The sequence below is a fragment of the Labrus bergylta genome, chromosome 16 (assembly GCF_963930695.1).
Source record: "Labrus bergylta chromosome 16, fLabBer1.1, whole genome shotgun sequence".
Taxonomy (NCBI): domain Eukaryota; kingdom Metazoa; phylum Chordata; class Actinopteri; order Labriformes; family Labridae; genus Labrus; species Labrus bergylta.
The window spans coordinates 4,679,328-4,693,922 of record NC_089210.1 but is presented as its reverse complement, the minus strand read 5'-3'; the positions used below and the strand labels follow the sequence as shown (position 1 = coordinate 4,693,922).

General features: G+C 39.7%; 1 protein-coding gene across 1 annotated transcript; it reads right to left on the bottom strand.

Annotated features, from left to right (window-relative positions):
• Window positions 1-1,775: 1,775 nt before the first annotated feature.
• On the bottom strand, window positions 1,776-7,953 carry si:dkey-225f5.4 (uncharacterized). The gene is made up of 9 exons (XM_020660612.3): window positions 7,894-7,953; window positions 7,537-7,633; window positions 5,582-5,705; window positions 4,941-5,098; window positions 4,365-4,507; window positions 4,109-4,286; window positions 3,493-3,632; window positions 2,762-2,924; window positions 1,776-2,097 (listed from the first exon to the last, which is right to left on the bottom strand). The coding sequence occupies exons 1-9, from the start codon at window positions 7,908-7,910 to the stop codon at window positions 2,032-2,034; spliced, it is 1,086 nt and encodes a 361-aa protein (XP_020516268.2). The 5' UTR covers window positions 7,911-7,953; the 3' UTR covers window positions 1,776-2,031.
• Window positions 7,954-14,595: the final 6,642 nt, after the last annotated feature.

Genomic DNA, 14,595 nt, shown 5'->3' with positions numbered 1-14,595 from the left:
TCTCGTCATCTCTGGGTGACAAAGTTGATTTACCCATAAAAAATAGTTCATTTTTTTTCTAAGATCTTGAGAAAGTGACTGGTTTTCTTGTGATAATGAGTCTAATTCAGAGATGTTATCCTAAGAAGAAAATGTTAAATGAGTCAAGGTCTCCAGAGAACAACAAAAATTGAGTTATAATCACATGAAAACAGAGTAAAGTAAAAACGTATATGCCAATGTCCTCTTGGGGCTTCCGTACAGAACAAGAACGACCAACGCGATTTAAGAAAAAAAAAAACAGGTAGGGACATTTTCAACAAATAACGAAACTGAATCCAGAAAGAAAGAATAAGAGGCTGAAAAAAAAGGAGGGGCAGTATCGGGCAATAACATTAAAAACTACAGTTTGTGTTCATTTAATGGATTCATTATTAAGAGAGAAAATAAATATCAGTAGTTTTATCTTACTTGCGATGCATTAAGTAGATCAGGGGTGGGCAACTGGCGGCCCGGGGGCCACATGCGGCCCCCATCGACCCTCAACATGGCCCTCAGGTTAATTTTTTACACATCAATTAATTGGAAACATGAAGAAAACATGATGAAATCATGAAAAGCAGAAATATGTCCATAATAATATTTGATCACTGGTACATGTTGAGTTAATTTGGTACATTTGGCCCTCTGGCAGTGAGAATTAAATGAATGTGGCCCTTGCTGTCACCAAAGTTGAGTTTATTAATAATCAAACATCCTTCTTTCTTTAATTGTTACACTTCAGGAGCTCAAAACTGATCGTGTCTTTTCTAAAGAAATGCAAATAATGAGGAGAATCATTCTCATCATGGTTGACTTTACACCGAAGGAGCGGGTCAAACTGATGGAAAGTGGGTCAAACTGCAGCCTCATGGCCAACTTTTTCCTCTGTTCTGATTGGCCAACCCTGTCTTCGCCCACAGCATCATCGCCAACCAATGAGGAGCAAGTGGGCGGGACCATGAGCGCATGTCCCAGTTTTGAAGAGCACATTGACTGAGAAGACCGTTCCTGTTTATACTAGTGTCAAATAAAATAACTTACAGCACACTGTGTTTTTATTATTATCACGTTAAATCTTTAACAGCACTGATGAAAATATTAACACATAAACACCACACAGTCTGCAGTCACACACTGTATGTCACTGTCCAGTCTGAATAAATACAATTGTACCTTGAACCCCTGACTGAGGTAGACACACCGTCTGAATCCTGAACATGCCATCTGATCACGTGTGTGTGTGTGTGTGTGTGTGTGTGTGTGTGTGTGTGTGTGTGTGTGTGTGTGTGTGTGTGTGTGTGTGTGTGTGTGTGTGTGTGTGTGTGTGTGTGTGTGTGTGTGTGTGTGTGTGTGTGTGTGTGCTGTTATGTCAGTGTACAGAAGGAAGAGCGCCAGTGCATGCTGGGAGGCCCACGCAGGAAGGCAGCAGAGAATGGAAAAGCAGGAAACAGCGACTCCTGGTGGCCATAAGGAGCGCTGCAAAGCCCCAGTATCAACTGAAAAGAGGCTTTAGTTTACTTTTATGAGCTATTCTTCATTCATCTGTTCATTATTTTTTATATTTAATAGGCTCAGTCTTTTTTATGAAATGAAAAAACTTTTCTTTTCCAAAATTAAAAAACAGCAAATTATCACATAAAAGAAGTTGAACCAGCAAGTGTTAGACTTTTATTTAAAACTGAAAAATCCACAAATGTTTCATAACTTGTAAAACATATTTTGCAGTTTATTCTCTTCCATTAGTTTTTATTTAATGTTTCTGTGACAAATGAATAAAAAAAAAGTTTTCTTTGGTATAAAGGTTTATTTACATTTCCATGTTTTGTGCACTGACTTTACAGAAACAGACATTTACAATGCACAGATAGGAAAGTGAAACTTTACATACGTTCGTCTCTGTCCAAGTCTGTACTTTATCGTTGGAAACAGAAGCAAGAATAAAAAGGAGGAGACGGACAAAGAGTGAAACGTGAGGAAGGGGAGAAAAGTAAAGAACAAAGGGGGAGTGGGTCAGATGAGAGGACTGCTGCAGAGAAAGACCAACCACTCAGTCAGACTGAGATGAGTTTTATGAGGCTGAGAAACAAACAGAGAGAGAGAGAGAGAGAGAGAGAGAGAGAGAGAGAGAGAGAGAGAAAAAACAGAAATAATAAATTAGTTTAATTTTATATCTGTGTAACATCTGTATCACGTGGCTTAATGAACACTAAGAGGGAACACACAGAAACATACGATTTATTTTGTCCTTTTTTTTTTAACACATCTAATTAAATTGATAACATGGAGAAGAAGAAGATCCTTTATTAATCCCACAAGAGGAAATGACTTTTACCCTCTGTTATTGAGACATGCTGCACACACTGTAGGCTTAAAGGATAACGGATAAGATGATTTCATTGATTCTGATTTTTGATTGAAAATGATGTTCAATTATCTTTTTCTTGCCCCATGTACACAGTAGAGCAGAGGTCATCAGGATTCTGTCATCTAGATCAGGTTGATCCAATCCAGTTTTACTTTAAAAACCAGAACAAAAGTAAATGTGATTACCTGATCCTGGATTTTTTTTTTAAAAGTGTGATTTCCAAATCAGGCTACTCCTGATCCAGATTAAACGTTCTGAACATCTTGCCCTGGTATCCAGCTCTGTCAAATATTGATGTTTTATCTGTGAGCTTTAATAACGTGTGGACCTGCTGGAGCTTCACTTTCTCACGCAGCAGGACGGTGTGTTTGTTACCTCCAGTCCAGATGTGTCCACTGGTTGCCCGTCTCTTCTTACGGACAGCAGTCGGGCCCGTCCGCTGCTCGGGTATCCCTCCTCCACCTCCAGGTAGCAAACCAACAACGCCGACTTCAGGTAGACCAGCACACGCTGCGCATGGCGCCAGTCGATAGCAAAACTATTTTTTTGAAACACACACAGAAAAGACGGAGGTGTTAGCTTCCAGAATAGAGAGGGACAGGCACAGGGTATGTGAAGCCTAGCTTTAGAATTAAGACAACTAAATGCAGATACGACCAGCTAATGAGCTCGTTACTATGAGAGCAGCTCAGGATTTGATTTTCAAAATGTTTCTATACAAGCAGAAGAATGACATCACATGTTAAGCTAAGGGAGGAGAGAGAGTGGGGGACGACGTGCAGCAATAATGACACTTCAAAACCTCTTCAGCTGTGCAGAATATTCAAGATTCTCCCTGTTAAAACATTTTTGAGGCGTGCCAGTCATTCCTTTAAACATCTGTAAACAGCTGTTTCTGTAAAGGAGCTTTTAAAATAGAAATGATATCAACTCTGGTCGTAGGACTTACAGGCCCATCAGGTGATTCTATGTCAGTCTCAGAGGTATAATCACCTCATCACAGATTTTTGATCTGACAGACCGATCAGAGGTCTCGCTCCTCATCACAGACTGAAATAAAGAGCATCTCCGTTTTCTCTTTAAACCAACAGCAAGAGGCGGTTCACCTGGCTCTGAGTCCCTGGATCTCCGACAGCAGCTCGAACTGACCCTCGTAACACCGCATCACATCGAGCAGGGCGGCTTTCAGCTCAGAGCGTCTGCCCGACATACAGTCGTCCACCAGACCGGCCGTCCCCTCGTTCACCTGCACGAGGAGAAGCTGTCACTTTGAGAGGAATTAACCAAGACGCAAACATCTGAGCGGCTTAAGGTTGTCAAAATGTTCAACACTTCTCATACCACATGCTTAAAATGATCAAACGTAAGTCGCTCTACAGTCATAATGTCGCATGTAGTCCCATTTAGAGCTCAGGTGATCTGGATTTGGTCATCCCTAAATGTCCGTACCTGGATCAGGGTGATCCTATCCAGTTTATCTTTAAACAAAAATCATTTTAAAAAGAATAAAACCTTTTGAACAACCTCACCCTGAATATAAATCTAGCGCCACAATCAGGTCGAAATTTTATGTGTCCAATTGTTGGCCGATGACCAAAAAAACATCAGAAAATTGACATCACCAAAAGCCTTAGCTATGCAAATAATAGAATGATGAGCTAACATGCTAGCTTAGCGTACAGAGGGGTGAAAATGACCTGGGCTCGTTACCCTGGTTGTTACCTGGAGTTTGAAGCGGTCATCGTGGCTCCAGGTGACCAAGAGCCTCAGCGGCTCCGGCTCATTGGATGACATGTTGCAGGATAGGCGTGGCCTGAGCTCCACACACAGCTCTGATTGGTTGAAAGACAGCAGGTTGATCTGCATGACGCTCTGTACCTCAGAGATGTAAACCTGCAGCCTGACAGGTGAACAGAAGCCGAGTCAGTGACCGATCACAACAAGGGAACAGGACGTTATCGGACCTGTTGACACTCACTCGTCTCGGAGTTGCTGCCAGTTGATCAGCCGGCCGAGCGCCGACTCTGCCTGCGCCTTCAGCTGGACCAGCTGATGATCGCAAGACTGCAATGCATTCTGGGCCTTCTGCAGGGACTCCATCAGCTGTTCAGTCTGCTTTTTCTGAAGGAGAGAAGACAAAACAAGCAGAGGAGACAAGGAGAGGATATAAGCAAACGAGAGTAAGACACTTAGTGAGTCAAAGATGTGTTTCAGAATCAGTTCATATACATAATTGATGCTTTCACACTTGCACAAAAGTCCTGATAACTTCCTGAATTTTGGGTGTTTGAGCTGATGTGAGAACACAGCAGGAAAATGGTGGGGAGAGGGTGGTGACGTTTATATCCTGGGAACGGCGCGTGATCATAGACTGTTTTGTCTACAACTCTACAATTCACTTAGCCGAACGCTTTTCTCCAGAGAAGCAACCGAGGAAGATTTCAGGAGCATACTGCTTTAAGATTTCTAGATGTTTTCAGGAGGGCATACGGGTGTGAAAATGGTCAGATGAAAGAATGTCAGAATATTTATTTTTTTGCAAAAAGCTGCTTACCTTGTTGTGCAGATGTTGCACCAGCTGTGTGAGCGTGTGTCGTCTCTCGAGGATCTGTTGGATTCTCTCCTGCAGAGTTCTGAGCAGAGCCTCCGTCTCCTCCACCCCCGACCTGGTCTCTGCCTTTAGAGCCTTCCACCTGCCCCGAGCCCCGCCACCTGACACACACACACACACACACATAACCAGATAGAATTAACTTCTGTCTCATGCCTTGTCGTTGTGAATATTAATGTGTGATATTTGGCCGTTCACAGACACATATCAAACACACGCTGTAGAATAATATCATACAGTATCACACCTTATTATAACTTGTGTATAAAGCTTTAGTTAATCAGTTATTTACCATTCTTAAGCAAATAGGTCAAACATACAGCCTCTGTTAATGGCTGAAAAAGGGAGAAAGTGTAACCTTAAATAATGGAGAAACAATCAAAGCCTGTGTAACTACAGCCTGTATTCAATGTATGTCTATACTTTAATCAAATCAACAATAAATAAATAAACATAATTTAATATTAAAACAGCCTGAACAAGTCTGAAACATTTGGGTCACTATCTCAGATGGATAATGACCGCAGGATTCCACTCCATGTGTACACAGTATGTGCTCTGTTGTGTGTGTGAACTGTGTGTACCTGGTTGTGGGGGACATGACGTCGTCATCAGTTGCTGGGCGGACTCAAACCCCTCCAACAGAGACACCATGGAGTCCAGGACAAACAGCTGACGCCACAGAACTTTCTGGACACGTCGGCTGTCCTAGAAACACAAACATGTTTTCATGATGAGTTAAACTAACAGAACAGTTTTTAAAAAGAACGGCTACAATCATTAGTGAGTTAATAAAAAAGGAATCCAACTACTTTGATTCGAGAGTTTCATGTAAAAACATCAAAAAGTCAATGTTATTGGCACGTCCTCATTTATAAAGGCTGCTTCCCTCAGACTACATGTGTCATTTTATAAGTGCTGGAAGCCACAGTCTTCGCTCTGTGACCTGGTCACAAAATGTCTTCATGCTATCTCTCCTCAAAGCGCGTCTTGAAATCGGGAAAAGTGTTTCAGGTCCCTTTCCGAATAGCCACAGTTCAGTAGGCAGTACTTTTCAGGATGGAGTTTCAGTATACTGAACTTTCGTGGTCATTCAGTATGCATTTTTTGGGTCCACCTCAGTATACTGAACATTTCAGTATGGATACTAACTTCCGGGTTTTATGCAGTATCGATCAGATGTGTGCTTTCAGGAAATGAATTGTGTTTTACCCACAATGTTATATAACGTAAATCATCAGGTCCGCCTCCAAATCAAAACAAACGAGCGTGGATTAATCGAATCAATTTTTAATCTAGAGTTAAAGTCCCGACTGAAATCACTACTTTAAATTAACAACAGAAAATATGACAAATATCTGCATTATTATAAAACCTTTCTCCCTCTATTTAAATAATGATTTAACTATTTAAATGCATCTTTATTGATTTATTCTATTTTATATTCTGTATATTACTGTCTTTCATTTGTTCTTTCCTTTATGTACTGTATGTTATTTAGTTATTTAATCTGCCTTTTACTTGATTTACATTGTGATATTGTTTTTTGTTTACCTGACAGTATATGAGCATTACTCCTCTTGAATAAAGCTAAACAAAAAAAATAAACAAACAAAAAAACGGGTGGATGCGTCCAGTTCGGGAAACGTAAATGACGTCACTTCCATACTGAATGAATCAGACGAAGTAGGAACAAATATCTGCCTACTGTGTGTGCATACTGAATAGTAGGTACTAAACAGTATACAGCACAGATAGTAGGTACTGACTACTGACAGACTGAGTAAGTATTTGGCACTTCGGATGCAGCCCAGGTTTGCTGCTCTTGCTGTCTAGAATATTCTGGAGGATTTGGGTTTTGGAGAGCTGGTCTCTTTTAATAGTTTTAAAGGTAGGTTAAAGGTATTGGAGGATGAAGGGTCAGGTGTTAGATGCTTTGACTGATGAATTTTCTTGCTTTGTGACTCACGATGTGTTGATCTGTAATTGCTCTTGTGCACAACTTCGGAAGGTCAACACTTTTTTATTTTTATTTTTTATATTCAGGTCTAATTACAGATTGTTTTCCCTCAACTGTTTGTAAGTTCTTGTTTAAATCACACATATATATTTGTTATCCCTGCACGGGTTATGTACATTTCTTGTATAAATCTATTTTTAATTGCACAGTTTAAGTTTGATTCATCTAGGGGTATTCTTTAAATCTTTTTTTAATATATATGTATGTGAGGGGGGGGCATCGGTTTTTGTGGTTTAATTTGTAACAAATGTTTCATGTCATGTCTTTGTAACCTGCTACTGGATGCTTTGAATTTCCCTCTGGATCAATAAAGTATCTATCTATCTATCTATCTATCTATCTATCTATCTATCTATCTATCTGGTTAAATGTGCTGTTGCTTGTCCTGGCCAGGCCACTTTTGTAGATGAGATTTTTAATCTCAATAAGGTTTCCCTGGTGAATTAAATAAATGAATAAATAAATAAATACAGATTTGGCCCTTTGTATTCAGAGAGGTAGAGAGGGAGGCAGGCAGACCGTCAGGTAGAGATCCATCCTGGCTGCTTCGGCCCAGGCCGGCTGCTCCAAGTCTCCACAGTCATCCAGAAGAGCAGGGTCACAGTGCTGCAGGACACTGAAACACACACAAGTCAGTATAGACGGTTTGTAACACACTCAGAGTGAAACATAAGAGCAGACATGAATAAAAACAAAGGCCAGCCAAGTCTGAAGAGTTTAACACAAACAGTCTTTATTCAGCCGTTTAATACGAATTCTTAACTGTTAGGGATTAAAGACACTGGTGGAAACTTAAAGGAGCATTTATAAAACGTATCCGAGTGGATAGAGGTAGACATTTAATGTTTAAAAATATGTTAAATGATAGAGACTTACGCTCGAACTTCAGCCATTTCTTTTATTTTTCAAATATCCGCGGTTCAACGAGTCATCTGATTGGCCACTCTGCGATGACGTCGAGCTCAGCTTTCTTAAAGGCACAGTAGCACCACCTAACGGGCTGGAGGGCGAAGTGATAGATTAGCAGTTGGGGGGGGGATATAAAATTAAACAAAAAAAAAAAACATCAGAAGCATGATACTGAGAATGTCAGTAAAAATACAATGAAGTAAACACGTGACATGTGGCTCCTTTCCTGCATGTCATTCCCCACTCTCTCTCTCTCTCTCTGATTTCCAACTCTATCCACTGTCCTCTCTCTCCATCAAAGGCACAAAAAGCCTTCTTTAAAAAAGAAAAAAAAAGAAGCATAAGTAAGTATAAGAAAATAATTGAAGTTAAATGCTGAATTTCATGAACCAGCTAAATGGAACTTATGAGTCAGAGCTTATTGATTTGAGAGGAAAAGAAAGAGCGATAGAGAGAAAGAGGGAGAGAAAGATAGAGATCTAGCTCCAAAGGAGGAGAGTGGGGAGCTCAGACACTCCTGTTAGAACCTATCCTGCCAGTGTGGGACCTTCCTGGGCCCCCCTTTACAGGATAAGACGGGACCCAGGAGGTCCCCCCTTTCTCGTAAAGAGGAGACCACCTGGGTCCCCTCTTACGCCTTCTACTGACAGGACAGTGCCAGTATAGAGGTGACTCTACCTGACACTGAACCTGATCTAACCAGGTGTTTGAGCTCCACTTCTCCTCTTTGGGAGTGGTACTCTGACAGCTCACACGGGTCTGCACTATGAGTCAGAGCTTATTGATTTGAGAGGAAAAGAAAGAGTGATAGAGAGAGAGAGGGAGAGAAAGATAGAGATCCAGCTCCAAAAGAGGAGAGTGGGGAGCTCAAACACTCTTATTGAAGCCTGTCCTGACAGTGGGGACCTTTGGGGGTCCCCTACGTCTTACTGGCAGGACGGTGCCAGTATAGATCCACCAGCAACTGGCTCTTGGCGAGCCTTGGTCTATACAGACCATGCTGGTGACTCTACCTGACACTTAGGGCCTCAACCTGGATCTAGCCAGGTGATAGAGCTCCACATCTCCTCTTTGGAAGTGGTACTCTGACTGCTCACACGGGTCCTATCTATAACCTCGGTTTGAGCGTTTTATGACGTACTCAATGACGTCATTAAAGGAACAGCGCGGATCGAACGTGCCGCTGTATTTTGGTGTATTTGAATCCATGGTTACTAAGCTAGATAGGATCATTATAAATAAAATAACAAATAGGTCTCTTATGTTGAATTGTAAATAGGCTACAATAAGCCCATAACACTCCTGATAACACTCCCGTTTTGTATGAATGGAGATACAACGTTACCAGATCGTCTATTCATCAAGATGCACACACCCAATCCAAAACTACAAAACTTAAACCCGGCTGCACTCTGCGCACGCGCAAAGCGAGATGAAGCTTTGATAACATTTATTTGTGTACTATTGTGTAACTTAATTAAAGTCATAAAAACACTCATTTGCTTCTTTCACATCAATATCTAATTCTGTTTGAAATATATGTTGCTATGGTAACAGTGATTGTTACTAATGAAAAGGACAGTAAAACACTCAAGCACCTGCTGTCTATTCATGGGTACCAAAAAGTAGAATCTGTGGACCTGTCTGCACCTCTTTTACTGTGTGTTTGCTCTTCTGTCTTAGAAACAACAGAGTTCTCCTCCATGTGTGTCACTGTGCTCAAATGTCTGCACCAGTTGTTGATGCACACTGAGGCTTTTCAGGATAGAAGAAAGACAAGACTGCAGAAATAATAATATTTGTGAAAAACTGAATTTACTCAAGATGATTTATTTTCTTTATTTGGACGTTTTTTTTGTTCAAGGTCAAAATATCATAAAATCCCAATACTTATAGCAGTAATAGACCTACTCACAGAAAAAATACTGAGCATTAGTCTACCTCAAATGCAAAAATCTTTAATTATTTGATAATATAATATATGGAAAGAGGAGCTAAAGTGATAAGAGAGTTAATGTTACACAGTGAGTGATATTGGGTATAATTGAAGCTAATCATTTGTCTGAGGGTTCTCTTTTAAAGGAATTAATTAAACACCCCTAAATAAGTTACATCTGAGCCCTTTTGGATCAAATGTATGTCAGGGTTGGTGCTGAAAGTACTAACACGACTGAATGAAATGAACCAGCTATACAAGTAAAAATACTCCTTCAAAGCTGATTTTAGAAAAAGTGGCGCGCCCCATGGAGGCTAAGGTCCTCCAAGTGGGCGGCCCAGGATGAAATCCAACCTGTGGCTCCTTTCCCACATGTCATTCCCTAATCTCTCTCTCCCTGATTTCCAACTCTATCCACTGTCCTATCTCTCCATCAAAGGCAGAAAAAGCCCCAAAATAAATATATATACATAAAAAAAAAGAAGCATAAGTAAGTAAAAGAAAATAATTGAAGTTAAATGCTGAATTTCATGAACCAGCTAAATGGAACTTATTTTGTGTAGCAGTTAATAAACTGCACTATGAGTCAGAGCTTATTGATTTGAGAGGAAAAGAAAGAGCGATAGAGAGAGAGAGGGAGAGAAAGATAGAAATCCAGCTCCTAAAGAGGACAAGAACTCAAACACTCTGGAGCCTGTCCTGACAGTGGGGACCTTTGGGGGTCCCCAACTGGCATGACGGTGCCAGTAGAGATCCACCAGCACCTGGCTCTCGGCGAGCTCCACATTTCCTCTTTGGAAGTGGTACTCTGACTGTTCACACGGGTCCTATTCATAACCTCGGTTTGAGAGTTGTATGACGTATTCAATGACGTCATTAAAGGAACAGCGCGGATCGAACGCGCTGTTGTCTTCATGTGTTCCCATGGTTACTAAGCTTGAAGATTCTAAATAAACAAAAACAATTCAAATTTCAACCCTGCTGTGCCCGCGACCAAGGGCTGAGCACGACTGCACTCTGCGCAAGCGCAAAGGCGAGAAGAGTAGACAGCTGGATGAATACTTTCTGAGTCGTCAGTGTAAGCCTGTATTGATTTGGAGGAGTGTATATCGCACTTTAAGTCATTAAAAACAAGCGTTTTGTCAAAGTCAACTTCTTTTACAAATGTCACTTCAATCTATCATTCAGAACCTTTATGTTTGCAATAGGTCTACATGTTGCTATGGTAACAGCAGGCCTAATTGTTGCTAATGCAAAGGATCCATTACAATTTCACAAAACACAGCGTGATAAATTGCGATGTTATTTGTATATAAGATAATTTTTTTTAATTAAGTATAAAGTGTGTTTCTATTGACTTAGGTCTACTTGATTCACACAACCCTATAGATAGATAGATAGATAGATAGATAGATAGAGAGATAGATAGATAGATAGAGAGATAGATAGATAGATAGATAGATAGATAGATAGATAGATAGATAGAGAGATAGATAGATAGATAGATAGATAGATAGATAGATAGATAGATACTTCATTGATCCAGAGGGAAATTCAAAGCATCCAGTAGCAGGTTACAAAGACATGACATGAAACATTTGTTCCAAATTAAACTACAAAACTGACGCCCCCCCTCACATACATATATATTAAAAAAAGATTTAAAGAATACCCCTAGATGAATCAAACTTAAAACTGTGCAATTAAAATAGACTTATACAAGAAATGTACATAACCCATGCAGGGATAAAAAATATATGTGTAATTTAAAGCAAGAACCTAAAAACAGTTGAGGAAAAAAATCTGTAATTAGACCAGAATTAAAAATAATAATAATAATAATAATAATAATAATAATAATAATAATAATAATAATAATTTTAAAAAAATACAAATAAAATATAATTATAAATGATAATAATAATAATACAAAACAATAATAATAATCATAATAATTATAAAAAAAAGGTGTTGACCTTCTTAAGGTGTGTTGTTTATGTATGTACAGCAAAGTTTAAAAAGCAGATAGTGCAAAATGATCAAAAACAGACATTAAATAACAGGCAGTGCAAACATTAAATTAAAGGTGCTGTTTAAGTAAATGAGGTGATCATTAAAGAGATGCCATGTTGTCACAGGTAATGCTGCAGTGTAGATATCAGTCGATAGTATTAGTGGGACACTTGAACAGAGGCTGTGTTGCATGAGAAGCAGCTCTGTGTGTGTGTGTGTGTGTGTGTGTGTGTGTGTGTGTGTGTGTGTGTGTGTGTGTGTGTGTGTGTGTGTGTGTGTTGCAGCTGCAGCACTGCTCTTCCTCGCGGGCTGGTCACGTGCTCCTGTGTGTTGACTGTGGGGGCAAAATTAAAAAAAGAATCTCAGCAGATCTGCAGCAGAGAGGCTAAAACAGAGCTAACTGTCCTCCGGAATACAAAAACATCCTCAGACCGAGGCGTGATAAGAACAAACAGACAGACTCCAGTATGAGTTAACGTGCAGGGAGCCCGCGTGCGTTCAGGTAGGATTTACTTCACCTGCATGTGTCGGTGATGCTTTGTATGAATGGAGATACAACGTTACCAGATCGTCTATTCATCAAGATGCACACACCCAATCCAAAACTACAAAACTTAAACCCGGCTGCACTCTGCGCACGCGCAAAGCGAGAAGAAGGTTTGATAACATTTATTTGTGTACTATTGTGTAACTTAATTAAAGTCATAAAAACACTCATTTGCTTCTTTCACATCAATATCTAATTCTGTTTGAAATATATGTTGCTATGGTAACAGTGATTGTTACTAATGAAAAGGACAGTAAAACACTCAAGCACCTGCTGTCTATTCATGGGTACCAAAAAGTAGAATCTGTGGACCTGTCTGCACCTCTTTTACTGTGTGTTTGCTCTTCTGTCTTAGAAACAACAGAGTTCTCCTCCATGTGTGTCACTGTGCTCAAATGTCTGCACCAGTTGTTGATGCACACTGAGGCTTTTCAGGATAGAAGAAAGACAAGACTGCAGAAATAATAATATTTGTGAAAAACTGAATTTACTCAAGATGATTTATTTTCTTTATTTGGACCTTTTTTTTGTTCAAGGTCAAAATATCATAAAATCCCAATACTTATAGCAGTAATAGACCTACTCACAGAAAAAATACTGAGCATTAGTCTACCTCAAATGCAAAAATCTTTAATTATTTGATAATATAATATATGGAAAGAGGAGCTAAAGTGATAATGAGGTGGAGCGCCACATCCTCCAAGCGGGCAGCCCAGGTTGAAACCAACCTGTGGCTCCTTTCCTGCATGTCATTCCCCGCTCTCTCTCTCTCTCCCTGATTTCCAACTCTATCCACTGTCCTCTCTCTCCATCAAAGGCACAAAAAGCCTTCTTTAAAAAAGAAAAAAAAAGAAGCATAAGTAAGTAAAAGAAAATAATTGAAGTTAACTGCTGAATTTCATGAACCAGCTAAATGAAACTTATTTTGTGTAGCAGTTAATAAACTGCACTATGAGTCAGAGCTTATTGATTTGAGAGGAAAAGAAAGAGCGATAGAGAGAGAGAGGGAGAGAAAGATAGAGATCCAGCTCCAAAAGAGGAGAGTGGGGAGCTCAAACACTCTTATTGGAGCCTGTCCTGACAGTGGGGCCCTTTGGGGGTCCCCTACGTCTTACTGGCAGGACGCGGATCGAACGTGCCGCTGTATTTTGGTGTATTTGAATCCATGGTTACTAAGCTAGATAGGATAATTTTTAGTGATTTTGAGGAAGACCAAAGTATGATTTGGCCATTTATGTAGGCTAGAATACTGCTTGGGAAAGTTTTATTCACAAGAGTAAATATCTAAAGAGCCTACTTTCAACGTTTTCCATAAGGAACTATGTGACTATTTCCAAAGACTTGGTAAAGACTTTTCAGAGATTAGACTGAAGGCTTGTTAAACGAGATTCACTTACTGTTCTTATAAAAACGTAGCCTATAGAATTACCTATAAAGTGCTCTGGCAATGGATGAAAAAGGTGAATAGACTAAATAGTAGGCTAATATGTATTTGATTTGTAATATTAAGTTTGTATTTTTTATGTTTTTTAAATAATTTGTTTATGTTTTAAGATGAGGTTTTGAGATAAGCCCACATTGGTTTCTTCCTCACCTGGACATGTAACCATCTGCCCAAATGGTACTACATTTAAAACTACACTTCCTGAGGTCCACAGCAAAAGGCTTGCTAAGGATGCAGTGGATCAAGTCAAATGTTATTGAGTTACATATGACAGACAGGAAGACAGATAGACAGATCCCACCCTTTACAGTTAGCTGTTAGCTCAGCGTAGTGGATGAATGGACTGCAGAAGATTTCAGACTTAAGGCATCCATTGTAACTCAAAACCACATAACACTACAGATGTGAAGACATTATGTCATAATATAACAACACATGAATGCTATAAAGCAATATACATTTTACAACACGCTACAAATAAGTATCTGATCTGATCAGTGGCTAAACGTTTCTTAAAAAAAGATTCACTTCAGCTCAGAAAGATTTGTCCCGATGTGACCCCAGGTCCAATTAAACTCTGGGGAAGCTTTCCTATCAGCTTAAAACTGATCCAAGAAAATGAAAGTAATAAACAGATCAACACAAAGATCAAGTGGGAGAAGTCAACCTTCTGGACTTCCTGCCAAAAAAACCCAAAACAGTTCCTCTTTCACCCAAAAGACTGCTGAG

What these genes read in the sequence shown, in the direction of transcription:
- si:dkey-225f5.4 (XM_020660612.3), bottom strand. An exon ending in GGATGGATCTCTACCTGACG is followed by an intron (nt 5,706 to 7,536) that starts GTCTGCCTGCCT and finishes TTGTGTTTCTAG; the next exon opens with GACAGCCGACGTGTCCAGAA. An exon ending in ATCCAGGGACTCAGAGCCAG is followed by an intron (nt 2,925 to 3,492) that starts GTGAACCGCCTC and finishes TCAAAAAAATAG; the next exon opens with TTTTGCTATCGACTGGCGCC.